Genomic DNA, 27,162 nt, shown 5'->3' on the forward strand with positions numbered 1-27,162 from the left:
TTTTATTTATGATTCTCTGAAAAACTTTTTATTTGAAAACTTCATTCTTATAGGTTTGCACCTCTTTAATTTAAACAAATGATAGAACAATTATTACTTGCTTTGTTTTTAGTAGGTCTTTCCCATAAAAAAGTAACTGTTTGTCTCTAAGCTTTCAGTTCTTCAGGCCTGAACCTCTTCAGTTTCGGTTATTAGGGTTCGTTTACATTGTTATTCAACGTGGAAGGTTTCTGTTTTATTCCGAAACGAAGGCGTTCAATGTTAGGCCTGGGACTCGGCCTAACATTAATACATTTTGCTGGACAATAAATTGCCTCAGAAATCATTGCTATGCATGATAATACTGTTATTTTGAGACCATATTCAACTAATATAATAATTATTATTACTTTTATTATCATTCTACCCACTCAAACATCAAAAAAACTTTCATTTCTAAAGAATATTTTACACTGGAGCCGGAAACCTTTTTAATATCCAAAGTAAATAAAATTATTCACATTTTTTATTATTATTATTAATAATAATAAAATACAGAGACTTCATAAAGTGAATTATGAAGTCTCTGTAGCCAAAATTGCATTTCAAAAAGTAACAATAATTCAGCTTTGACAGGGAAAACAGGCAAAAGAGGCAGGAAGTGTAAACTAACTACATCGCACTTCAAAATGGCGACTTTTCAACGATATTAAAGACGATTGTTGTCCAAACGGAAATTATCACTCTCATTTTAATTAATCATACAATTAATTGATTTATTGCTTGTTGGTTGTCATAATCTGCTGTTGGTTAAAGATGGCTGCACCTACTTCGCACTTTAAAACACATTTTCCAACAAAGCCAATTAGATTAAAGTTCATCCTCATTTCATCCACTTAAAATCAGTGATCAGGTGCAGTAAGCAGGTCGTTTGTTTTGATTAATACCATCAGATTTTCACGGTTTGTGTGTCTGAATGTCTCTTACATTTATGTTTTATTCATAGTGAAATAATTTGTTGAAATGTTAAAACTAATGTGCATTTTTAGAGCTCGTGTACGCCAATTAGAGCGGCTACCGTTTGTGTTCACATATATTATCAATGCATGATTAGTAATGAGTTGATATTAGTCAGAATTTGATTAAAATTTATGAAACATGCAAAGCGTCGTGTGAAAGCTCGTTGTTATGTTTGTTACTCGTCTGTCTGCAGGATTTCAGATTTTTCTGCTTTCAGTCGAGATTTTGAACAAATCCTCCGTTTTTGACGATCCTGATTCATTATTCATCCCTTCCTCAGTTTCTTCTTTGCTTCCTTCCTTTTGTCCTTCTCTCCTTACTTTCTTACTGTTGATCCCTCTTTTCTCCCCTTCCTTTCTCTCCTTTCTATTCTCCTTCATTCTTTCCTTTTCTGTCCTACCTTCCTTTTTCCTGTATCCTCGTATTTTACCTCCTCCTGTTTTATCCTTCCTTTATTCTTTCTTTTGCGTTTCTTATTTTTCTCCATCATTTATTCCTTCCTTAGGTGTTCCCTTTTACTTTTTCATTCTTTCTTTACTTTTTATTTTGTCCTTTCATTTCTTTTTTGCTTTCATTTGTCTTCATTTTTCTCTTCTGTTCTTTTTCTTTTTTGCCATCTATCTTCTGTTCTTTATTTCTTTCTCTATTTTTGTTTTGTCCTCTATTTCTTTTATCTAGCTCTCCCTTTTAACCTTTCTTTTATTACATTCATTTGTTATTCCTTCTTTTTTCATTCATTCCTCCTCTTGCGTTCTCTCTTGTCCTTTCTTTTATCCTTTCTTTCTTTCCTTCTGTCTTCCTTTCATCATTTCTAACGTGCAGTCTTTTTTTTTCATCCGTTTGTTTGTTCTCTTTTTCTTTCTTTTGTCCTTTTTCAAACTTTCATTTTATCTCCCTTGTTTCTTTCTTTACTTTGCACTTTTGTCTCCAACTTCCATTTTTTTCCTTCCCTCCTTGTTTTCTCTTCTTCCTTCCTTGTTTTCTCTCCTTCCCTCTTTGTTTTCCCTCCTTCCCTCCTTGTTTTCTTCCCTCCTTGTTTTCCCTCCTTCCCTCCTTGTTTTCTCTCCTTCCCTCCTTGTTTTCTCTCCTTTCCTTCAGTTTGACCGTCATGGCCGACGGCTCCCTTTCTTCCCCTGAAAAAGTCAGAAATTAAACTTTAAGGGTGGATAAACATGGAGAGTTAGAGCAGACGTCTACACGCTACATCTTAGCGTTTTACATTAAATCCTTTACTTTAATTCAGAGCCTGATGTTTCCAATGTTTCCATGTTTAATTTTTCTTCACAATAAAAGTTTTTTCTCTCCTGCATCACATTTAGTTTGACTGGTGTAATTTCCATGTTTTTTTTTCCGAGGGCGTTGCGTGGGCGGAGGATGTCCATGTATGATGTGGCATTTATTGAAGCTGAAGACACAGCGGCGTATTTACATGGCGTGTCCGTCGCCGTAGGAGAGCCCTAATAAATGCATTTAGTGGAAAGAAGAAGAAGAAGAATAGACGTTAGCGGAGAACAGACGGGCTGCGTTGATGTGTGCGTTGATGTGTGTGTGCGGTTACCTCAGTGGTGGCTCTGAGCAGAAGAATAAAGCAGGTTTGTGCTTGTATTTAAGGTTAGTTTGAATATCAAAGCCTGACTGGATGCAGAACACCCGAGGCTAATAGAGCCACTTTCATTCTTTGTTTGTTTCCGTTTGCTGCCGTGTGTACGTCTGGTGTCTACATGAGCTCGTTCTGACTTCACTTCCAGCTCTCTTTGTTGTCCGTAATTGTTGGGACATCTCTGAGGACGTTGCTCAGGTTGAGAAACACACAGAGTGCAGAAGCGTTTATGCCAACTGTCTGCAGACTGCTGAATCTGTATGTGGCTCCCAGAACGTCGAGGCCAGACTCTCAGTCCACAGGTTTGGTGTTTCTGCAGTATTTTTGGAGCAAAAAAGGCCAATGGTGAAAAAATAACGACACCATCAGGTGTAGCGGCCTGCTTAACGAAGTGGCTCTTCTCAGGATTGGAATCGTTTATCCCACACATCCCACAGATATCTGATCTACTGTTTACTAACGTCATTAGCAGGAGCTAACGTCATTAGCAGGAGCTAACGTCATTAGCAGGAGCTAACGCCATAAGCAGGAGCTAACGCCATAAGCAGGAGCTAACGCCATAAGCAGGAGCTAACGCCATAAGCAGGAGCTAACGCCATAAGCAGGAGCTAACGCCATAAGCAGGAGCTAACGCCATAAGCAGGAGCTAACGCCATTAGCAGGAGCTAACGCCATAAGCAGGAGCTAACGCCATAAGCAGGAGCTAACGCCATAAGCAGGAGCTAACGCCATAAGCAGGAGCTAACATGAAATTTAAACAATTGTAAGATTATAAAGTACATGTTTTAAAGCGACATCAAAACAAATATTTAAAGCTACAATAAGTAACTTATTTAAAAAATGTTTTTACATATTTGTTGAAACCTTCACTACCTTCTCTAGCCTTAGCCTTCATGACAGGTTCTGCTGGCTGCAGCACAGCAGAGAGGATGTTGGGTGATTGACACCGCTAAGACCCGCCTCCTAACTGTGATTGGTAGAAACTGGAGCTCTTTGCATCAGATGGTTTCCTTCTGGATTAACATCTTCCAGCAGCAGAAGCATAATTTTCTCTGACTCCCTCCTCTTCATCCATTTGGTCCTCCTCATCTTCATCATTTCTCCTGTGTCCAGTTCATATTGAAGCAGCTGAACGTTCCTCAATGTGCAAAAATGACTGTTTTAGCTGGATGTTGCTAGCACTGTAGCACCTAGCTTATGTCATGTACCCAGGCTGCATTGCAAAGTAAGCAACATGGCGACGTCCGTGTAACAATATTATATTTGAATTTAGAAAAACTAAACAGCCTACAGCATTTTACTGCACTGTTTATCATCTGAAATGAAGTCTATTGTTACAACTAATCAATTTAAATACATATATCTGTTCAAGTTATTTAATGATCTACAGTTCTGGCAGAAATCAGATTTGAGTATTTTTAATTTGAAAAAAAGGTGATTTAATCAGAGTAAATTCATATTTTAACAAGAGGGCACTTACTTTTAAACATAGGGTTAGATTAGTCAGACTGATGACCTGAAACATTTAATAAACATAAAATAAGTGACACGGCGTAGGGGTGTGAATTACTTTTCATGTGAGGTTCGAAGGTAAATGAAACTTGAGCACATTAAATAAAGAGCGTTTGGGGAAAACAAAACCATCTGATATGATTTTAAAGAAACTTACAAGGGGAAACTCTCCCATTCATCATCAGAACATAAAACGATTTATTTTGAATTCAGCCCATAAAACGGTTTTCTTTTGTCTCCACAGAACTGGAATTACAGCCGCGTTTTAAGACGAGCTGCACAGCCTCCCTGCAGTGCTCAGAACAATTCCTTCGCGAGGCTTCGGGCCACGCTGTATTTTCTTTAGTCTTCATGTCGTTGAGCTTTAATTGACTCAACAAGGATTTCGCAGTCCTCTAATGAGTCTACTTTGAGGACAAAGTCACGCTCATTAGTTCCCAATGATGCTCGATTCACTCTGAAATTTGCCAGATGTGCTTCCAGTTTAGGAGGATGTGTTTGAAGATCGTCCGTCCCAGTCTGCTCGGCGTCTCGTTGTTTAAAAGCAGCTTTTCTTCCTGTCTGCCTTTTTATTTTACATCTTTAACAAACATCTGCAGCTCTCTGCGAGGAGGATTCACTTTCTAATGTGAATACAGACACAAAGAACTGGTATGCTAAAACGAAATAAGAAATGAAATTGAGAAAAGATTTTCTTTAACTGAAATAAATAAAAACGGTAATTAATGGGAAAAACTGGAACTAGCTGGAACTAAATTGATTTTATAAAACTAACAAAAACATACTGAAATTATAGATGTGATATGTTTCATGTTTATGAATCTGTTTTTCCAGCTTTTGGACTGATGTGAAATTTAAAGAAATTGCTCAAATAGGAATTTCTGGTACATGGAGGTGCTATAATAAATCCAGATACACCTCAGGAAGTACATATCTGCCACACTAGATGCACAGAAGCAGATTTTAAATGCCTAGCAGACGTTATTTTTTCACCATATTCTGGCACCCCTTTAGCACAGCGCCTCTGTGCACATAGTGCATAGCCACTTTTTTCACCCCTCAAAGTAGAAATTTCCCCTCAAAATACAAGTAAAGGAAGAAAGAAATCTGATAAAATGAGATTTAGGAGGACAAAAAGTGGAGCTTCTCATTATGCTTCTCAGGCAGAATTTCCTCTTTATTCTGATGATGTTTTAATGTATAATATATTTTGACGCAGTTTTTCTTACTTGATGTTTCCATTTATCTTAAAGTTGCACAAATTTTAATATATCCAAATGCACCTAAGAAAGTGCATATAAGCACCCACAGAAGCAGATTTTAGATGCCTATTAGAAATTATTTTTTTTCCCATATTCTGGCGCCCGCTCTAGCACAGCACCCCTAGGTGTCGCATGTAGTGCAGACCCACTTTTTGGGCCCCTTAAAGTTTAAATTTTCCCTAAAAATAAAAGAGGAGAAAAATCTGTTGAAATAAATGTCAGGAGGACAAAAAGTGGAGGTGTTGGGGCGTGTCTGTCGGAGCAGTGGGACGGCGCCGGTTGCCGGGGCGATGGGCGATGTGAGCCGGTGATTAACGGGCGTCGTGCCACGCAGGCCGCTAAACGGTGTGGGATTAGAGGACACGCAGCGACCGGCAGCCCGCCGTTATAACTGGGAGCGCCGGAGCCGCCCCACTCGGCACGACCTCCACGGCTTAGCCGGCCTTTCATGTGCCTGGGGGCCGCGGGGAGCGGAGAGGGAGCGGAGAGGGCCGATTCGGCGGAGATGGGGACCTAATTGCGCAGATATCAACAGATAGCTTCAGAGTTTGCAGTGGCACCCATTGATGACGTGCACAGATCGGCGGCGGTGATTGTTTCGAGCAGCAAACCCGACAATAATGAGTTTTCATGCTGATGCTTCCATGCCTACACACACACATGCAAACCTTCGCTTCTGTCGCCTTTTCTTCCACCTGGGGAAATAAATTACCTTTATCCAGCGTGTGCTCGTGGGTGTGTTTCCCTTTGTCCGCTTTTAAGCTTCTGAGATTCTGATTCAGCCTTTCATTTGAGACCCCCGCGCTCTCACAGACAGGTGTCTGCCTCTGCACAGTGCAGGTGGGGTTTCAGCCGCCTGCCTGTGTGTGTGTGTTTTGAAGCTGGTATTTTTCAGCTTTTGTGTGTGTGTCTGAGCAGGTCGACTGCTGTTCTGGGCTTTATTAGGATGTTGGATGTGTGCTTTGGGGTTGAGCTCGATGCTCAGCATTGCTAAGTGTGGTGAGAATTCCTCCGTGTGTTTAATCTGCATTGTTTAGCTTTGCAGTTTATTGTTTATTATCCAGAAAAAGAAAAGCAACAAAAAGCTGCAAATGACTGAGTGTCGGCTGGGTTTACTTCCTGCTGAATGTTTGTTAGCTGAGATATTTAATTGATCAACCCAAACAAAACATGTCAAATGACTCATCAAGTAAATAAATCCAGTCCTTCAAAATGCATGAAAGTAATTTAATCAGAATCAGAATTATTTGCACAGTTTGACTTTACACAGCAAAGTCAAATATGCTTCTACACAAAAGTCAGACATCTGTAAAAGTCTTAACAGTATGTGTCCAGAATGTGTGGGGTCTGCAAAGACGTTCAAGTGGTTCTCTGTAAGGATCGGTGGTCAAGACACAGCAACGGGTCAGGCACGTGAAGAAAAAATCAGGCAGACGAATCCAGGGACGAGGCAGAAACGGGGTCGTGTCCAGAAGCCAGAGAAGAATCCAACGTGGGCGAGGCAAGGCAGGGAAATCTGAGAGACAATAAACGTGGTCGAAATAAGGAGGCAACGCTGGATATCTCCTCACACCAAAGGGCTTTCAAAAACCTGGCACCGTCTGCCTGCCCGAGTGCTGAATGTAACTGCTGAAGGATGGATGACATGAGCCTGATTGCGGCGCAGCAGCATCATCATGCAGGAGAACCAGATGAGTTTGATTGGAGAGGTGAGAGCTGAGGAGGAAAACAAAGCAGGCAGACGGGCCAGAATCATAACGGAGAGCTGTTTCATGGTGGTTTGTTTCACAGCAAATTTACTTTGCAGATTCATGTCCATAAAACCAGACCTTTCCAACGCGGGATGAACAGAAATCTGTCACTAAAATGTTTGTAGCGCCACAATTTCTTATCCATTTTCTGTAAAATATGACTAAAGCTAAAGGTGAGAAAATTACAGGTGTTTTTATGCATAAAGTATGTTTTCTTTCTCAATATAAATGTATAAACAGTTTGGTTTCTGCCCTTTTTTATTATTAAATGTGGGATGTGCATTTTTAGACTTAACACAGTAAAACTTTTTTAGACTGTAAACTTTGGTTACTTCTTGTCTTCAGCAGCTTATTCCTTCTCAAAAATATATGCAACTTTTTTACATTTTTTGCAAAATTTGCAACAGTAACATAGCAGAAGAGATGAAAATATTTTGAATTCACAGTAAACCCAGCAATTATGTAGGAAACACACCTTTAGCACTTATACATGTGGGTGATTGACAGCGCTATGCCCTGCCTCCTGACTCTCATTGGTTGTTTTTGCACTTCTTCAGACACCAAAAGTAGTTCAGGGAGGAATCGATCTTTTCACAGACTCAGTCTTGTATAAAGTTGTCAAAACATGGTGATGGTTACAGATATGTTAAAAAGTATATATTTTATTACCGTTACTGCAGATTTGATGTCCAAGCAGAAGAGAAACACAACAACGGTTTTCTCTTTGCAGGCTTTCATCCGGCCGTTCCGGGAGCACCACATCGACCCGACCGCCATCACTCGGCACGACTTCATCGAAACCAACGGCGACAACTGCATGATCCCCATCCTGCCGCTCGCCCACATGGCCTACAGGTTCCTCACATGCACACCAGGTACGAACCGCTTCGGTTCCCGCCACTGCTTCCAGCTGCACTCCGTGGCATTTGGAAGTGACTCTGAGGACTCCCGAAGGTCAGATATTCTCCAGACTGTCAGGGTCAGAGCGGAGCGGCAAACAGGAAGTGGCTCCGGTGGTAGTCGAGCGCTCGGACCCCGAAGGGAGGGCCTGGAGGAGGAGCAGCAGCGGGAGGAGCAGGCAGAGCGCTTATTGAGGAGGTGACATCTCCACCTGTCATGTCTGCACTTCAACTGCAGCTCAAAGGTCGCTGATGGGAGGAGGACGGGGGCGGTGACACCAGTTAGCCGGGTTAAAGGCGGCGCTACGCGTGGCGCTGCGGGGTTAAGCTGCTGCTGGCATCTGGAAGAGAGTTTCTGAGATAGAAATCATGATGGCTGAGCAAAACGAGCAAACGGCAGCAGCAGACGGGACGCAACCGTCGGTTCAGGAATGCTCCAGAACCGAGGCTCTGTCTGAAATTTGATCCAATCTGGTCTCCATGGTTACGGGTCGGTTTCCTTATGCGTGATTATTGATGGGCAGAAAGTTATAAATTTCCTCGTCGGACATCAAGTTGCTCTCATGATTTGTTCTGTAACTTTATCTAGAAATAATCAAAATATTACAAATAAAAATATGTTTATCAGTATTATTACACTGTATATATAATTAAATTTTTTTCTAAATTATTGCTATAATTATTTACAAAAAATAATTAATTCAAATTGTCTTTATCTTTTTTATTTCATATTAATATTTTTAATAAAGTAAACAAAATAGTAATGTATAAATATTAAACTACATTAAAAAGGTAATAAATGTTTTTAGCAATGTAATTATACTTTTTGTGTAATTCCTATTTTCCTAAATTATTACTATAAATACTTGCAATAAATAATTATTTTAAATACTTACAGTTTCTTGCATTTTATGCCAAATAATTAAAATCAGAAAATATGTTTTAAGCTGGAAACAGAGGATTTTGTGACCTGGAGCTAAAAACAAATGGCCGCTCTTCATCATGAAGGCTGAGCGTGAGGACGATGAAGGATGAGAGGACAGCTGAAGTCCACCTGTAGGGGACGTCCCACCCACCCCCACAGGGGGTCAGGGGTCACCGAACGGGGACGCAGACGCGGCGACATGTCCGCCTGTCATGTCCGCTCCCGAAGAGGTCACCGCTAAGCGCTGGAGCCGCAGGGCGGAGACGGGGCGGGGGCGTCCGAGGGTCACGCAGCGGCTAGATGACATCTAAACCTGTCATGTCGACGCCTTGCCGTGTCACAAAGACGGAGACGCAGGACGATTCGGAGAGTTGACGTCTCCAGCTGTCATGGCCGCTCCTGAACCGAGGTCAAGAGATTGTGGTTTTTATATCTGCAGAGACGTGTTGAGAGGAGGACGGATGGAAGTCGTTTCAGCAGAAGACAGTTAGCGAGTTCATGTCTGTTGGATCAAACGGGTACAGAAACCTGGTGCAAAGATGCCAGTTAAATTCTGATTAACTTTTTTAAATCAGCAGAAAAAAACAATAAGCGACTGGTTTTATCATCCAGAGCTCAGTTTCATCAGTCCGCCTGCTGTTTCAGTTTCATTCAAACCAGAAGAAAGAGCGAAAGATGGTGGTTGTGCCGAGTATTACTGGCAGTCAGTGTCTTCCTTTGAGTATTTCTGCGACAAAAAGAACCAATTCATTAATAATTTGTCTAACAGTTGGTTATAGAAAGCATGATTTAGTTTAAACCTGTGGTATGAATAGCAATTTCTTATTTATTAAAATAAATTGTTTTTTTACACATTTGTTAAAACTTTCACTATGTTTTGATAGTATAGTATGAGAGCTACTAATGCTACCAACCAAAAACAACCAGGAGGTGGGTCTTAGTGCTATCAATCAATCTCATGTACTCGCTGCAAAATGTTTCTAATGGCAGAAAAAAAACTTCACATTACAGGAAAACCGTTGTTCCGCAGTTATCGGTGGCTATGCTAACTAGCCTTAGCGTTCATGACAGACTGTGTTGTGGTGAACCAGCTGTAGCATAGCAGAGGGCAATGGGCAGAGTGTGAGCGGCGCCACACTGAGGTGATTGACAGCGCTAAGACCCTCCTCCAGGATCTGATTGGTTGTTTCTAGCAGAAAAGCCCAATTTTTCCTCCTCCTTTCAAATTAAAACCGTTTTAAACCAAAGAAAAAGAATCAACCGTAGTGTTTTCTTACTGCACCGTAGCCTGAAATACACAGCTCTTATTTTAAAATAAACATTTATTTTGAAGGGTTGTACATTGTTTTAAGGAGCTACATCTGCACCCAGTGAGTAAATGAAGTTTATGAGAACTGCACTGTTATAATTGCCATCTATTAAGTGTTGAAGGTTTTTAATTTTAACCTGTTTTGTCTCTCAAACCGTAAAATAAAAGCGTATTTGAACATTTTCTCACTCAGAAGGATTTGGGGGTTTTTCTCCCTGACTCCTACTTTTGGTTCACAGCTTTGCATCGCCGCTCGCTGTGTGAAATTCAGTTTCGGTGCCACTTTGTCACAGTCGGAAAACCACTTATCTGCTGTTCACCGTCCCTCAGCTGAGCTGCAGTTTACCTGCATCAGAATATGGATAAACACACACTGTCCCTGGATGGGAAGGATGTGTGTAAAGGGGAGGAAATACGGAGGATCGAAGCATTTTACAGGGAACGATAATGATGCAGTCTTCCTTTTGACTTTTTTTCCTGTAGCTTTCCACCAGAAACCAAAAACAAAGAGATGAGTTTAGAGAGAACAGAAATATCTTCAGGATCATCAGCAACTCATTAAATAAAAACATGTAAATCATATTTATTGTATTTCTTTCACACTTCACCTCAAACAACTTGCATCCTGTGCATCTCTACTCTTTCACCAGAGTTTGGGAGTTTGATTTCTAAATAAATTTAATTTATCTGGTGATTAATCAATTGCTGAATAACAGTCAACTATATTAGTTAATCGTTAACTGGCAAAATGCCATTTGTTAGGGCATTTTAGGCAACAAAAGGGTTAAAAATGCATCAGTTTTAATCTGAACTGATGTACAACAACATGTCTGTTTTAAAATCCTTAAATATTAAAAAGTTTTCAGTTGCTGTAAGACAAAATTATTAAAATTAACTGGGGATTTTACCCAGAATGCCCTGCGCCACAGCCTGCTTGTTGCTCAAGTTACTCTAACAGGTTGTTGCTAGGTAACCAAAGAGTGAATGAGTTGCTAGGTAACCAAAGAGTGAGTGAGCTTGTTGATTCCACCAACCGAGCTTAGCTGGCTATAAGAGGTTGAGCGGCTAACGCCTTACCTCTGCCTTCATCTCCCAGAATGCTTTGCGATTCAGTGACATTTTATCAATCAATCAAATTTTATTTGTATAGCACATTTCAGCAGCAAGGCATTTCAAAGTGCTTTACATAATTAAAAACAGAAACACAGAGTCATGTAATATTGAAAAAAGTGGAAGGGGGGAAAAAATTAATAAATAGATAAAAAGCAAAGGTATAAAATGCTTACAGACGTATTATTTACTGATCTATGGATCACGTGTTTATAACGACATATACTGTTGATTTGTTGTCCAGCCTAACCCTCCAACTAGTCATAACTTTCCAAAGAACCCCGAGTCAAAGATGTGTAATGTCCCTTTAACGTTTATAAATGCTGCCTGAGTTTCTAAAACTGAAACAAAAGGTTGATCTGACTCATCATAGATATTAAAACTGTTAGAATTCCCAGTAAAATTTTTATAAAAACATATCTTCTGGGGTTAATATCTTTTGTTTTTCAATAACTTACAGTTTTTAAAGTATTTGCTTCGCAAACTTTCAACGTGTTTCTGTCTTGACGAGTCAGTGACCCTTTATTCTTCTCATTTCAGAGGCCTTGGCGGCGTCCTACCCCTGGGACTGCTACGTGTTCGCCTTGGCGGTTTTTGTGACACTGACCAATCAGATCCATAAGTGGAGCCACTCCTACTTCGGCCTCCCGCGCTGGGTCACTCTGCTGCAGGACTGGCACCTGGTGTTGCCACGGAAACACCACCGGATCCACCATGTGTCACCGCATGAGACGTACTACTGCATCACCACAGGTACGCACCGCCTAAACCAGGCTGAGGTCTGGACTTTGACTGGGCCATTGCAACACCTTGGCTCTTTGTTTTCAGCCATTTTGTTTTATCCGGGATCCTGGCTCTGCAGATGACCCAGTTTGGACCTCATTTATTGACTCTAGAACATTCTGGAATCAGGGTTTGTGCACAACTTTTAGTGTTGAAAAGTAGGAAACTAAAGTATTTTTCAGGTTTGGAGAAAAAATAAACATTTTGAAATATTAAATAATATTTGGTCAGTTACTCAGCACGGTTGGTCAGCTGATTTTACCGCTGTATGCGCTGTACAATGGCTGCTAGAAAAGACAGGTGGCTCCACTTCTACTTTTCAAAGACGCACGATTGTATAATTGTGCGTCTTTTTGTGGCCATTTTCACGTGTGAGTTTAAACGTTGAGCTGGGGGGCGTGGCCAGCAGCAGATTATTTGGATTTAAAGACACATGGCTCCCTAAAACAGCTCATTGTGAAAGGAGAAAACTGAAATCTCATCATCTAAGAATTATTTTGTGCAATAAAATGTGATGAACATGTTTTGTATAGGCCCCAGACGTATCTTTAAAAGCTTATTAAGGACACAAAGTCGGCCATTTTGGATGGTTATAACAGAAGACGGTGATTCCAGAATAATTTAACTTTCCCTGCATATTCACATAAAATGGCGACTGTGTGTGTGCATGTGTGTGTGGAGGCTTATAAATAACTAAAAGCAAATGTTGTGATAGAGTGCGTGTAGGTCTTTGGAGACCCGAGGCCTCTGTCACACATCCACACTCTGTATTCTGCCTGCATCTGGGTGAGAGCGGGGGGGATCCTCGGGGAGCGGCTCGCCTCGTGCGTCACCCTGCGCCCCAGCGGACGCCAGATGTGAGCCGGAGCTGTCGGGGGTGGCACGGCGAGCGCTCCAGTACATCTGCATCTGTTAGTGCGCGCTGGTCGCTCTGACCTCCTCTCTGGTTCCTAACCTGTGTGTGTGGAGGAAGGAGGTGGCGGTCGGGGACGGCGGAGTCGTCCCCTACGGTCCCCTGCGCGCGCTGCCTGGCTGCCTGGGCCCGGCTCGGGGGCCTCTGGGGGCCCGCCTCGCTGCCTTTGTGTTCGCCACCGGCTGACAATCCCCATGTATATTTAATGCTAACCTGCTGTCTGTTCTAACAAATAGGACTTCACAGGCAGCAGAGGGGAGGGTGGAGGACAGGGAAGGACGACGGGGGAGGAAGCAGGGATTTGGAGGGATCAAAAAAGGGAAAACATGGAAAAATGCAGGAAATAAAACAAAACCTCGGGATACTTTACCATATTTAAACCAGTGGAGGGTTTCTGTTTAATCAATAGATGCTCTCTTACTCTGTCTGTAATAACTCTAGATGTTCATGTCTGCGCTGCTGCTACATGGGTGCCATGCATTCATTCATGTGTACATGTAAATGTATTTTGGCCTGCAGCCACACATCCATGAATGTGCTTAACTCAGAAAGATAAATTCAGCTGCTGGACTTCTGTAAACATCACAGGAAGTGAGAAGCTGTAGGTGTGTGTGTGCATTGGTAAGGTTAAGGATGTCTCCTGGGATGACCCTCCATCTTTCTGCTCATGATGATGAGAGTCAGACAGGAGGCTTTAAATTTAAAAATGGAGGCATTATGATTTGAAGCCTCCTGCTGCCATCATTATGTGTTAGGCTAACTCTGAATGCTAATCATACATATAAGTTCAGCTAGCACTAAGGCTCTACACCAACCCGGTATTTAGCGTTAGCGCCAGCTTCAATTCAAAAGAAACTCTTCAAACCTGAACCTTAATTTAATATTCCATATTTATATTTTATTCTCTATTTTCAGTGTTTTATTTTGCTCTTGTATGTTTCTTGTTTGAAATAAAGTTAGAGGAAAATGTGAGGACAGGAAATGGAACTGCTGTCTTCCTCCACTTCAAAATAAGAGCATGAATACAAACGGCTAACTACTTGAAGAGTTCTTTAGTCGATAGCTGAAACTTTGACACAGATGTCAAACTTTATTCAACTGAAAGTTTACCAAACAGGCAAGTAAATTATCGCTGTAGAATTTATCTGGAAAACATTTATTTAAGGGAAGCTAAGTGCGCTCAGTTAGCAAAAGCGCTAAATGAAAAATTACCTTCACCTTCTGGAAGGTGCAGTTTGCAGGAGGGCTAGAGGGAACCAGCCTCCATGTTGGCATTCCTAAGTCCTCCCTCTGCAGATATGATGAAGAGAAACTGGCAGTCCAAAAGAGCCAAAGCTCTTCTTCTTTTACCAAATGTGATTTAAATAATTATCCTCTTTTTTATCTTTCCTATCTCCTTCTGTTTTCAGGGTGGTGCAACTATCCACTGGACCAGCTGGGCTTTTGGAGACGGATGGAGTGGCTGATCGAACAGCTGACGGGCCAGAGACCGCGATCCGACGACATGGCATGGGCCAAGAAGACCGACTGACGGACAAACCCAGTGAAACCAGTAACAGGGGAGAATCAGGCGTGTAAATGCAAATATGCTGAGGTAGAAATGATGGACAGATGTTTAGAAACGGAGACAAGCTTTTTTTTCTGGTATCGCTGCGCTTCTCGCTTTTTTTTCTGCTTCAGAACAAACGATGTGTCCAGAGAAAGAAAAACTTTGATGTTGGTGTAAAAGCTTTCTGGATGTTCTGCATCCATCGGTTTGTCTTTAGACTCCTGAGGTGTTTGTTTAGACGTGGTTCAGGTTTCTGGAGGTTGGGCTCTCCAGAAGAGACGCTGAGCTGTTTGGGACCAGCAGCTCTTCATACCAACACATAACGAAGGGAAACATTCGGTTACCGTCTTTATTCTGTTTCTTTCTTGGTTTATTGGGGGATTTTTTTGTCAGGACCCACAAAGCAGGTTAAATTATGTTTAAAAAATGTCTACATTCTCACAGAAGAGTAAAAATCAGCTAATTTTATGATGTTTCCATTTAATATTTTGGGATCTATATTAACTTTAAAGATTTTACATATATTTGCTGATTTGAACACTTGATCTTAATCCTAATAACTTCAGTTTGATGTTATGATTCGTATTCAGATGTTTGTTAGATTAGATCAGACTTAGACTTTAACTTTTAAGATTTTGGATGAACCCATACTTTGCTAGAAACTAACCACATTGGGATCCAGAGGAGTAATCAAGTATAAATATCTGTCCAACTCGCATAGAAATGGGTAAAAATTTAAAACATAAAATCCTAATGTTGGTTCATCACTTCATCCATTAACCTAATCATCAATCAATCAACCCCACCCAAATAGACCTTCCAACCAAACCAACCCCCACTTAACTCTATTAACAAACCAACCAACCCCACCGAAATCGTCAACCAAATCCTAAATTTCTAGGACAAAAGTAAACCAAATCAAGTTACCATTGTTGCAGGTGCTCATAATGACAGACACAACTCACTAGGTGGCACTCTTGTCAAACAGAGTAATATATTTTCACATTTATCAGTAATGTAATGCCAATGTTTTCATCTATTGACATATAAGCTTACAGATGTTTCTACATTTAGGTAGATCTGTCAAAATGTGCAGCGTTTTATTTAATATGTCGGCAGTGATGGTACAGTATGTACGTTTACCACAAAAAAACAAACAAAGAGGAAATAAACAACTAAAGGATGTTCTCTATTAAAAATAATGTGATTTTGGTGAAATAAGTAGAAGCCCCTCCCCCTTTTTGGACCTCCATGTATTGGCCCCGCCCCTTTTTTTGGACCTCCATGTATTGGCCCCGCCCCTTTTTTGAGCTCCATATTTCGGCCACTCTTTACTGCTGAAACACCAGTGGTGATGCCAGACACAGGACAGAAATGTCTTATTTTACTCTCACTGATGTATCGATTGCTCGTACAGTCGACACATCAAAACGTAAATATTTCTGCCTCCTTACACCCAGTGTGTCTCCTGCTGCTGTCGGACTTACAGTTTTCTGTCAGATCAGCTCAGAGTGCAGAGAGCACAATCTAATTCGCCTCCATTATGTCTTTCTAAAGTGGAACATACAGTCTCGGTAACTTGTATTTTCTACATAAAACTACAAACTCTTAAAAATTTACATGAAGGTCCTGGAGCTCCTGGTTTAGCGATTTTGTAGTTTTTCCACAGCAACTCTTTGAGTTAAATTTTCTGTCTCTGCTCTCTGGCAGAAATCGCCATAGCAACCAGTGACTCAGCGTTTTCTCTGGTTCTTTTGTATTAATCAATCAGGCTTTGTCACATAGACCATGATAATTCCAGTTATTGTGACTCCTGATTAAAATTGATTGAATCAGGAAATGAGAGGTTCTTAGGAAAAGCAGGAAAGGGGTTCTAGCTCAGACTTTCAAAATAAAAACTCCAGACAGCTGCAGTGTCTCTTCAAAATTTCTGTTAACATTTTATTGATCATGAAACGGGAGCTTTTATTTCCAGCTTTTTTTGCTTCATTTAGAGAACGTTGTGGAATTGGACAGGTTGTTTTAGTATGAAAATACACTGAAAATAATGTGAATAAAACTTTAAGATCTTCCATTTACCAAATGAAAATAATGTTTGTTTCAGTTGTGACTTCTGGGTTTACAGCTCAGTCACACTTATCAGGTCGTCGGGACCGAAAATAAAATGTAAAAGTTGATCTTTGATCCTGCTTCAGATGTTTTCACTAAAGTGATTGCTTTATTGGCAGCAGAGGGAGTCCGCTCCTGACTGAACCCGAGCATGAAGTCAATTTTCTGGGGGAAGAAATTCCCAGCTCCGCTCTGACGCTCAATCAGATGAGAAATGGGAAAATAAATTTTTTGGTTTTTGCTTCTGTAACCGTCCGCTGCAGAGTTGAGCTGCTTCTCTCTTGGCTTTATTTCTGAAAGCTGCTCCAATCACAGATCAGCAAAAACATCAGCAGCATTTTATGGTTCCACCAAGTAAACAGCGTCTTGAACACTTCACTCACAGATGATGCATGCACACTAACAGAACGACTCTGTGTTCTGTTGTTTTTCTCTGGCTTTATAATTTTCTATTTTTTTATGAACAGATCGAGCCTTGTTTGTTTGCAGCTCGCTGCTGGTTTGCCTTAATGTTTTTATCTGCTGTTTGATTTGAATAAAGATTTAGTAACTCCTGATGTTGCCTCAATGCTCTGATCTGTTTTCAAAAACTTTTATTAAACTAAAGATTTTCTCTGTAGCTTTGAACTGCAGATGAAGAAATATTTAAACAAATCTTATGATCCCGGAAGTTGTCTGCGCTGCTTCGATGTCTCGAGATTTTTCTTTTGTCCCAGTTTTAGATTTAAAGTTTTCTTAAAATATGGATATTTTTTCTAAATAGGAGCACCAAATGGCTTGTTTTTATAATAAATTGCATTTTTAAAATTGGTTTTTGTACTGTTCCAAACGTTAAATGTCAAAGCTAAACCAACAGCGCCCTCTAGTGTCTGCTGTTTAATAAATCTGTCAGATTTGACTTCAGTATTTCACAATAAAATAGTTTTAAATGCATCTATTTATGAAAGTTATTATGCTTTTAGTTAATTTTGAGAATCAGATCTGCCTTGTAAATCAAAAGGAAGAAAATATTACTTTGAGGGAATTACTGTTAAATTAAACTTGATCAGAAACTTGTATCAATTAACACTAAAACTTTCCACTTTTTTATTATTTCCCTAAATCACAGCAAACATCGGATCTATTGGCAAATTTATTTTGTCAAATGTATAATTGAATCAAGATAATCCAGTTTAAACCCTTTCCCAGAGGAATTAGACTCAGCTCAGTGAAAACGTTGAATTAAGCCAGATGATTGACTTTGATGAAACTGAGGAAGCACAGGGCGACAGTGGAGAGGAACGAGCTCTTTTAGCAGAACCAGAGAAAGGTAAACTCTGTAAATATTGGTTTGACATAAATAATAGAGGAAATAATAAATAAAAAAAACCCTCCCAAATTCTCCAGCAGCCTGTGCATGTAGCAGCAACGCCCACTTTCATTTAGGCTGCCTAGATTGAATTAGTGATTAAATCAATAAAATTTGGACAAATAAATACGACAGGGTATTAGGACCACACTAATAAGGTAAAAAAATACAAGAAGAAAGTTATATTACAATGTATTCTCAAAATATTATTTTAATCTCAGCATTTTGACTATATTAGTCTAATTTTATTCTCAAGATATATTATTTTGACTTTTAGTCTTGTACAACTTTATTCTTGAAAAATGATTTATTCTCATTATTTTGACTTTATTCTCATACTTTATTCTTGTAATACAGACTTCTTGCAATCGTATGACTATTCTTGTAATAGTCTGACTTTATTCTCATATTTCGATTTTATTCTCGTAATATTATGACATCTTGAAATAGCATGACTTTATTCTTGTAATACTACTTTAAGCTCGTAATTTTATGATAATTGTCATTTTATTTGTTTGATTCTTTTTTCATTAATATACTCCGTCGCATGCTGGTAACTGAATATATTTCAAAATGCAGCAGAAAGCCGATCAATAATCGTCGGTTTAGTGGAAACGGAAAGTATCCTGATTAATTTCTGCGATGCTGTGTGAAATCCTCCCGCAGCCGCTAATCATCATGTGTCAGACTGTGTCGCCATCAAAGCCCGGCTCTCGGTGAGGCTGATGGAGGCTCTAATAGCTGCCAGCGTGACGCCCTGATCAGTCGGGCACATCAGCCTGGTGAGATCCAATATGTCACCGCGGTGAGTGAGACGCGCCGCACGCGGGCCTTGTTAGCGCGGCGCGCGGCGGAAGTGACGAAGGCGCTCCTACTGGATCAGAAAGGAGCGACGGTGGAGGAGCTGGGCGGCGTGTCGCACCAGAGAGGCAATGAAGGATGTTTACATGCCGACTGTAGCTGAGTTGGGTTGTAACTTACTGTATTAACTTTTTTTGTAGTATTTTACTTCGCTGTACTTGTTTACTTTAGTAATTCTTTGCTGCTCTTACTTGAGTAAAATTTCTGGCTTTTCTACCCACTGAATGAAAAACAAACTGAAAATTCACCAGACACAGACGCACCTGCAGTTTTTGTTAAAGTTTCATAAGTTAAAGTTTTAAAACTTTTTCCAAATCAAATAAACTGATTTGGAAAAATATTTTTGCCTGATTTTTTTTTTGTTTTGTTTTGTTTTGTTACTTATATGAATTATTGTCATTTTCGTCCTTAAAATACCAACATTTCCACATAACTTTATATTTTGATCAGTTACTCGGTACTTGAATAGACTATTTACCAAATACTTTTTCACTCGTGTAATTTCTTGGATGGCTTTTTTCTTTTACTTGAGTAGTTTCTGGATGCTCTGCTCACCATACAGTCCAGAATTTACAGGAACTAACAAAACCTTTATCATTTGAAGGGTTTTTTTTTTTAACTGTGTGATGCTTTGAGACTTTTGATGGAGTCAGCTGCTCCTTGTGTGAAAATACTTCCTGTTGTCTTCGTCGTTTTTGTAACATCCGGCTGTTGATCACGTGATTAGTGTGAAGCGAAAAAAGTGTTTTGATACGACCGGAAAACAACTTCATGCTAGCACAAAAACTTATCAAATTTTTCTTTTTTTTTTTTTTTTTTTTTAGATTGGGATGTGTCCAGTAAGCTAAATTTATGGTTAATGGAAACCATTGGGGTAAAAACTAGATGTTTAAAAATGTATAATGCAGGACATATTTGGGTGAGACCATTTTTCAAAATGGATATGGGAGTTTTGTTTTTGTTTCTTATGTTTTATTATTATATGTTTTTGTTTTCTGATTATTTTTCTCTGACATTTTACGTGTTCGAACTAAAAAAAGAAATGCAGCTACTAGCTCTTGTGCGTTAGCTTCTGCTAAATACCGTGTTGGTACAGTGCTTTAGCTTTAGCATTAGCATATGTTTATGATTATGGCTAGCCAGATGAGAGTTCCCAAAAACTGTACTCAAGTATGAGTAAAAAAGTATTTGGTAAAATGTCTACTCAAGTACTGCATAACTGATCAAATTATCATTTAATATTTAAAAATTACATCATCAGACAGACCAAAATGTGACGTTAAGTTTTATTTTGGTATTTTAAGGACAAAAATGACAACAATTCATATAAGTAACAAAAAAAAACACAAAATCACATAAAAAACCTTTTTTGAAATCAGTTTCTTTCAATAAAAAATTGCTAAAACTGTAACAAAAGCTGCAGGTGTGTGTTTGTGTTTCTGGTGAATTTTTGGTTAAAACATGTTTTTCATTCAGTGGGTCAAAAATCCAGAAATTATACTCAAGTTAGAGATACTTCATAGTAAAATTATTCAATTGAAAGTAAAAAGTACAGCATAGTTGGGTTTAAAAAAAAACTACTCAAGTAAATGTAATTGTGTAAATGTAACTATAGTTAGTACCCAACTCTGGGGTTTAGCGCAGCTAGTCTGTTAGCTGGGGGGCCAACAGCTGCTCTGTTCCTGACTTTAGGTGGAAGTGATGTTTCCACCCTCAGAAAGTGGAAACTTTGGACAAAAAGGGCAGCAAATAAGCTACTTCTGTCGAAGAAAACCTTAAATCTTCAAGGACAAACAGATTCTGCAGAAAGAACAAAACAGAAGAACAGAATGAGACAAAACCAATCAACCGCATTTAAAAAAAAAAGAAGAAATGTAAACTCCTTCCCATTGTAGGTGAAAATCAGTGGCTTTATTTTTAAGATGTACAGAGAATCTGTATTTTTTTGTTCATTTCCCACTCTGGAACCGCGGCCAGATTAGTTCCCAATTAGAGGTAAATAAAACCTAATTGGGCTGATCACAGCTTGGCACAAAAAATCCCAGTGAAGTCAGCAAGTGGAAGTAACAAAGAGCTCCGACTCTCTCTAATGACATGTGTAAGTGTGGCAGCAGGTGACTTCTGTCAGACGAGGTGTGAGCGTCGTCTTGTTAAACGTCAAGGTGTGTTCACACTCCTGTCGCCGGCTCGCTGTGTGCGCTCAGTTCTGCACGTACAAGAATGTGTTTCAGTTTCCGCCTGGTGTGGATGCCTGAACCTGCATGGCTCCACGTGTGCCACTCTCACCTGCAGGTGCTTCTGCAGGTGAGAAGGCCAATTAAGTCACTGTAGCCCTCATCAAGAGGCTTGAATGGATTCTGTAGCGTTCTAATGGGTTTTATTAAGAGGAATAAAGTATCAATTTTACATTTTCCTTCTTAATAATCAATATACAACACTAAATTTTAAGTTTGCAGAGAAATAACAATGACAAGTTACTAAGCACTTATGGGTGAGGCTTGGGAGAAAACTGAAAGATTTGTAAAATTTTCAGAATCTACGGAGACCCTGAAGTGCAAACAAATCACTAACCACAACTACAAATTAAAAAACACAACATATTCAAAACACAATAAGCACAAATATAAATTAAGAAATCATGAAGATAAGTTTTTAGTAGCTATTTTAATGTTACATATGTTCATATTTTCAACAAATGCACAAAAAGTCGGAATATTTTCCGATTCTAAAGTCAAAAATGGAATTATCCAATCAGTGATATTTTAGGTTTACCTCTTCCATTTTGTTAATGTCATTATGTTTTCTTAAGTTGTAGTTTTGCTTAGTTAATGTTTTGATTTCTTAATTTGTAATTTTTGCTTATTATGCTTATTTTTTCATATATTGTAGTTGAATAATTTGTAGTTGTGTTTAGTGATTTGTTCATATGGTTTGTACTTCAGGGCCACCATAGAAGCCTATTTTTTTCCTAGAAAGTGTCACTTTGTGTTGCAGTTCTCTAAAAGTTTCTTATAAAAGGTGATCTGTAAACCACATGTGTCCAACTCAGGGCCCGGGGGCCAAATCCGGCCCGCCCTAGTTTTTTTATTCGGCCCCCTTAGCTAGGAGTTTATTATTTATCGTGAACACTTCCATATCATGATAAGAATTTTGATTTATCTTTGTGATGATAAATTTAAGTTATTTATGGTAAATGAAAAAACAAAGGAATATTAGCTGTTTCACAAACCTCCTGAATACCAAGTTAAAATTGAGGGAACTCAACTGTTACCTAGCAACCACAGCTGAGCCTAGTTCGTTACCTAGCAACCCAAGCAATGCTCCAGCACATTTGGTCAGCTGGTAATAGCTGCTAGAAAGAAACCACTTGCTACATTCTTGTTGGCTGCGCAGTCCCCATCAAATGTTACTCAGCAATTTGGAGGTTTTTGAACTGATACATTTTCCTGACATCATAAAACATTCACTTATTATAAAATAAGGTGTTTTTTTAAGTGCTTGGTCTGTTTTTAGAAGCAGTAAAAATCAAAATGGAAGCATTAAAATGTGCTGCCATTTAAAAAAACCTCCTGAATGGATTTTTTGCTGTTCTTGTTTTACTGAAATTGAACAAACAACCTCAACGAATAAGTCGATCCCTTTAAATCTCCTATGTAACATCGTCATATTTGTCTTGTACAGTTTAAATTCTTGACCAAACAAAGTAACCCTTTACCTATAGTGAAACAAAACCAACCAGTGACGACCTTTCCTTTGTAATGTAAACAGTAATTTCATTCTATGTTTATTCTCTAGGTGGGTTCAGGGGGAATCTGGATGTTTCCAGTGTCCTGGTTAATATCTGACATCAAACTGCAGGAACCGGCCCACAAACTGTCACACTACTCCCACTGCACTCACTGGGAATGTTAATTAAATATCTGGATTGTGCATTAGTGTGTGCTGGTGAAATAGAAGTTAAATTAATAAGTTGTTGCTAAAGTTGTTTTCCCACCTGATAGTTCGGTGGAATCAGTTCGATTGGGGATCAAAATTACAGCATTTGTTACATTTCCATCTGCTGCGGTTCTCTTTCACACTGCAAACGAACCAAGCTAATTTAAAAACCTGTTCCCCTCCTCGCCTGTGGGGGCGCAACTTCCTTCTTCACGAAATGTAAACAAAAGTAGAGTAGCGTCAGATTTTAGCGGTTACAAGATTTCTGTTTTATTTTTGGTAAAAGACCGTGAGCCATTTCTCCCGCTAATGCTAGAGACTCTTGAGTTTGTTTTGGTTGCATTTACCCAGAATGCTCAGCGCTGTAGTCCACTTCCTGCATTTGGATTGGTCTTGGTGTTCACAAACTGCACCAGAGTTCACTTCAACCGAACTGGACTTTTTAGACTGAACGGTGCTAACTAAAGGTTGCATTCACACCAGCCCTGTTTGCTTCGCTTTAACTGAAAAGACATTCGTTTGCGTAAAAAGTCCGGTTTGTTGGGGAGTTGTGAATGCATAATAAAACTCTGATCTGCCTACAAACCTCAGTCTCCTTGTAAAAGACTTTCTAAAAACAACCAAATGTTGTGAAAAGCAGGAAATGTTTAACAGCCCACCCAATGCTGTTTACTTTTTTTCTTTTCACAGTCAAACGTTTTCAAAAGCAGCCCAATCTAGCAACATTGAAAGTAATCACAACTTAGACGTTTACTTCCATGTACAAACTAAATGCAGTTACTGATAAAAGTTAAAAAATAATGTTTAAAGATGGTGCTTCAAAATCCTTTTTGAAAAATCCTTCCTGTAAACGTCCAGCAGATGGCAGCATTGGATCTCAGATTCTACCAAATCAGATCTTAAACACAAAAAAACTCAAAAAGGTGTTTTCTTTCTTTCTTTTTTCTTTTTTGTAACCAAGATTCCAACTTTTCCTGTAAATAAATGTTCTTTTCTTCTTTAACTCTTTTTGGCGCCGCTGTTGTAGTTCTAACCTGGCAAACTCCTCTACTGTACTTCAGCCACACTTCCTTCCTTTATCCATCTGCTCAGTCTTCCTTCAACCATTCATCACTCATCTGTGAGATATTCAGCTTCACCTTCCTCCATCTGTTCCGCCTCCTTTTTTAATTTTGCACAGTAAAAAAAAAAAGAAAAAAGAAAAATCATGCTGATATTTAAAAATAGAACAAGAGACGTGTTTGTGTTTCTGCAGACGTGGGGAGAGGGGTTTACGCACAAGTTGCACTGATGTTATTTCTGGATTAATTTAAAGGAGGTTGGGAAAGAAAGAAAGGAATAAAGGTGGCAGAAGGAGGGGGTGAGCATGAAGTCTGAGAGACAGGAGGAGAGGATGAACGCAGAACAAGGAATAATAAACAGCGGGAACAAAAGGAGGAGAGCGTCTGTCTGTCGGCTGCAACAACGTGGGCTGCTGTTTTATTTCCTCTGTGGCTGCACAACAGCAGCCCTGTCTGTCTCAGGTGCTGACACAGCACACTTTCACACAACACACACAACACGCTCACAAACAAAAAGGTGCTTTGGCACAAATTGGAAGAAAGGTCCGACTTTCAGTTGCAGTGAATCTTCTCCGAGGCGTTAGCAGGACTTTCTTTGGTCCAGAGTACAGATGAATTGTAAATTAATGGTTTATTAGATTAAAATTAGTTCAAATCGATTAACTGATAATGTCTTAAATCTATTTTAATGTTGTAGTTTGGCCACCAACCAGCAGAGGGTGCCGCTAGTCATCCTAAATGGAGACAGTTGATACTGCAACAAAGATGGCGGGGAGATAACAGAACCGGAAAGAGTAATGGTCCAGAGTCCGGTTTGGGATGCAAATTGCATTTTATCTGTTTTGAAATTTTAATACTCAACAACCTCAGTTAAGTTTATTCATTTATCACCTTAAGATGAATAAATGAATAACGGAGCAGCGTCGGGTTCTCATCCAAAGATTACTGATGTGCTATGATTACGACCGTGTATTACGGCCATTATAAACAGAATAAAAGGACTAAACTCAGAAATGTTAAGATTAAGAAAAAAGAAAAAAATGGAAAATTTGAGATTTAAAAGTTGAGAATTGACTAAAAAAAACTGACATTGTTTCATTAAATCTCAGAAATTTTCTAGAAAATAAACTTTCTAACATTAATACTAAAACCGTTATTTTAATGTTCAGTTGTGTTTCCAACAGAAATCTGCTCCATAGTTCCATGTAATCAGACGTGTTTCGCTGAAAACCAGCTTTAAACGTGTCTGAGTGAAAACGTGTGCAGCGTCCCTGGGGCCTGGCGGCTCTCCGGCTCTAATTTGACCAGGCAGGCGGTCGAAGCCGGGCTTCAGCAAATATAAGTGTGTGGGCCGGCCTTGATGTTGAGGTGAGGCAGAGATCAATGCTGAGGCAAACAGAAAGGTTGGGACCAAACTCACCATCCTCTCCACCTTCCTCCTCTGTTTCTCTTCAGGTCTGCTCTTTCCTCCCTCCAGTCATTTCACAGAAACAATATGGCGGCTGGCGATTGGTTGGAAACTACGTTGTCAGATTCAGGTATGTACATGAACGCAGCATTTCTATTCAAGTTAATATTAACTAAAACTTACAAAACAACTACAACCAAATTCAGAAAACATTTTCGCTAACAGGTAAATAAAAACGGTAATTAATTTGGAAAAACTGTAATGGGAACTATATTGCAAATTTATAAAACTCAAACATACTGATATCCTTCAGTTTTGTGTTTATGAATCTCTTTTTAGCCCTACAAACTGATGTGAAATTAATTTTTTTCCCCACAAGCAGTTTAAGTCAGCTGTCGGTAAATTGCGCTTGTCTGGAAAAATGGCGGCAGCAAAAGTTAGGAGAAAACACCAGAGTCAGCTGGTTGTTCAAAATGTGATTAAGTGAAATGAACTAATTACAGTTCCTGCAATTAATCGAGTCCCACCACAACTAGAAACACAAATATAATATATAACTGCACCTTTATTTCTTTTTCCAGACTTCCAAGAAAACCTGGTGCGATCAAATTAAACATCAACTAGATTTTATTTTCTGCTCACGCAAGACTGAAATATTCAGCAGAGATCTGTTTGTGATCTTTGTGTAGCCTGTGGTGGTGGTGGTGGTGTGTGTGTGTGTGTGTGTGTGTGTGCGTGTGTGTGTGTGTGTGTGTGTGTGTGTGTGTGTGTGTGTGTGTGTGTGTGTGTGTGCGTGCGTGCGTGTGTGTGTGTGTGCGTGTTCTGGTTTTGAAGCGGAGCGATCGTAGAGCTGGATTTGTGTTGTACAAGGTCACACCTCGGGGTATCTTTGCTGACACGCACACACCTGCGGTGTTGACTCTGATCATGTGACTGGCTGTCATGGCAACCTGCAGCAAGCACAGTCACTGATCAAAGAGTTTAGTGTGAACACACACACACACTCTCACACACACATTTTCACTTCTAGGAACATTAGGACTTTGACTTCCCTTCACTTTGGTAACTGTATTTATGCCAAACTATGCCGTTACCCCAAACTTAACATTCATCTGTATTTATCATAACATAACCTTAATGAAAATTGAATCATGCCATCACTCTAATGTGGGCTTTTCAAAAAGCTCCTCTAGGGGGCGCCAGAGATCTTCAATTTGAGGATAAAAACATTATTAGCCAACTTCATCAGGCCTATGCCAGAGACAAAATTAGTAGATTGTTTTGTACTTAAAACTACGGAAAATGTAACGCACTGCAAAAACGCGTCTTACCAACTATTTTTGGTTTAGTTTCTGGTTCAAATGTCTTAGTAGACTTGAAGTAAGACAAAACTAACTTATAAGTAACTTTTCATCAAGACATCATATCTTGTTTTAAGTAAATAATTCCTTAAGATTAACAAAAAGTCTCAGTTCCACTGAAAAATCGTGACTAATCTCAGCGCTACAGTGAGATTAATTAGACCAGTGATAACCTACATCCTACTGGTGGCGTCAACATGCTAGTTGCACTACATCCTAATGATAGCCCTCATGCTAACATTAGCCTTACAGCTAAAATGAACATTTTAGCAATTTTTTTATTTTAGCTACATTCAGCACACTGAATTGAGTAAATCAATGTACCCAACATGCTAGTGACACCATTGAAGCTAACCTTAGCATTTTAGCTAATTTTCAGCATCAGAACACTGAACCCCAGTCAGCTGGTAGTGTTAACACCCTAGTTACGCTACATGCTACTGATGGCCGTCAAGTTAATGTTAGC

The 27,162-nt window shown here is 39.5% G+C and overlaps 1 protein-coding gene across 1 annotated transcript in view; it reads left to right on the top strand.

Moving 5' to 3' along the window:
* Window positions 1–17,278, top strand: part of peds1a (plasmanylethanolamine desaturase 1a) — a 34,676-nt gene extending 17,398 nt beyond the window's left edge. The window contains exons 4-6 of the mRNA XM_014993132.2: window positions 7,855–7,999; window positions 11,908–12,120; window positions 14,473–17,278. Of these exons, the coding sequence (XP_014848618.1) occupies window positions 7,855–7,999; window positions 11,908–12,120; window positions 14,473–14,594 (480 nt within the window). The 3' untranslated portion in view covers window positions 14,595–17,278. The remainder of the gene's footprint in view (window positions 1–7,854; window positions 8,000–11,907; window positions 12,121–14,472) is intronic.
* Window positions 17,279–27,162: the final 9,884 nt, after the last annotated feature.

Source organism: Poecilia mexicana, unplaced genomic scaffold (genome assembly GCF_051168715.1).
Source record: "Poecilia mexicana isolate PSO_F unplaced genomic scaffold, ASM5116871v1 scaffold_6, whole genome shotgun sequence".
Classification (NCBI taxonomy): domain Eukaryota; kingdom Metazoa; phylum Chordata; class Actinopteri; order Cyprinodontiformes; family Poeciliidae; genus Poecilia; species Poecilia mexicana.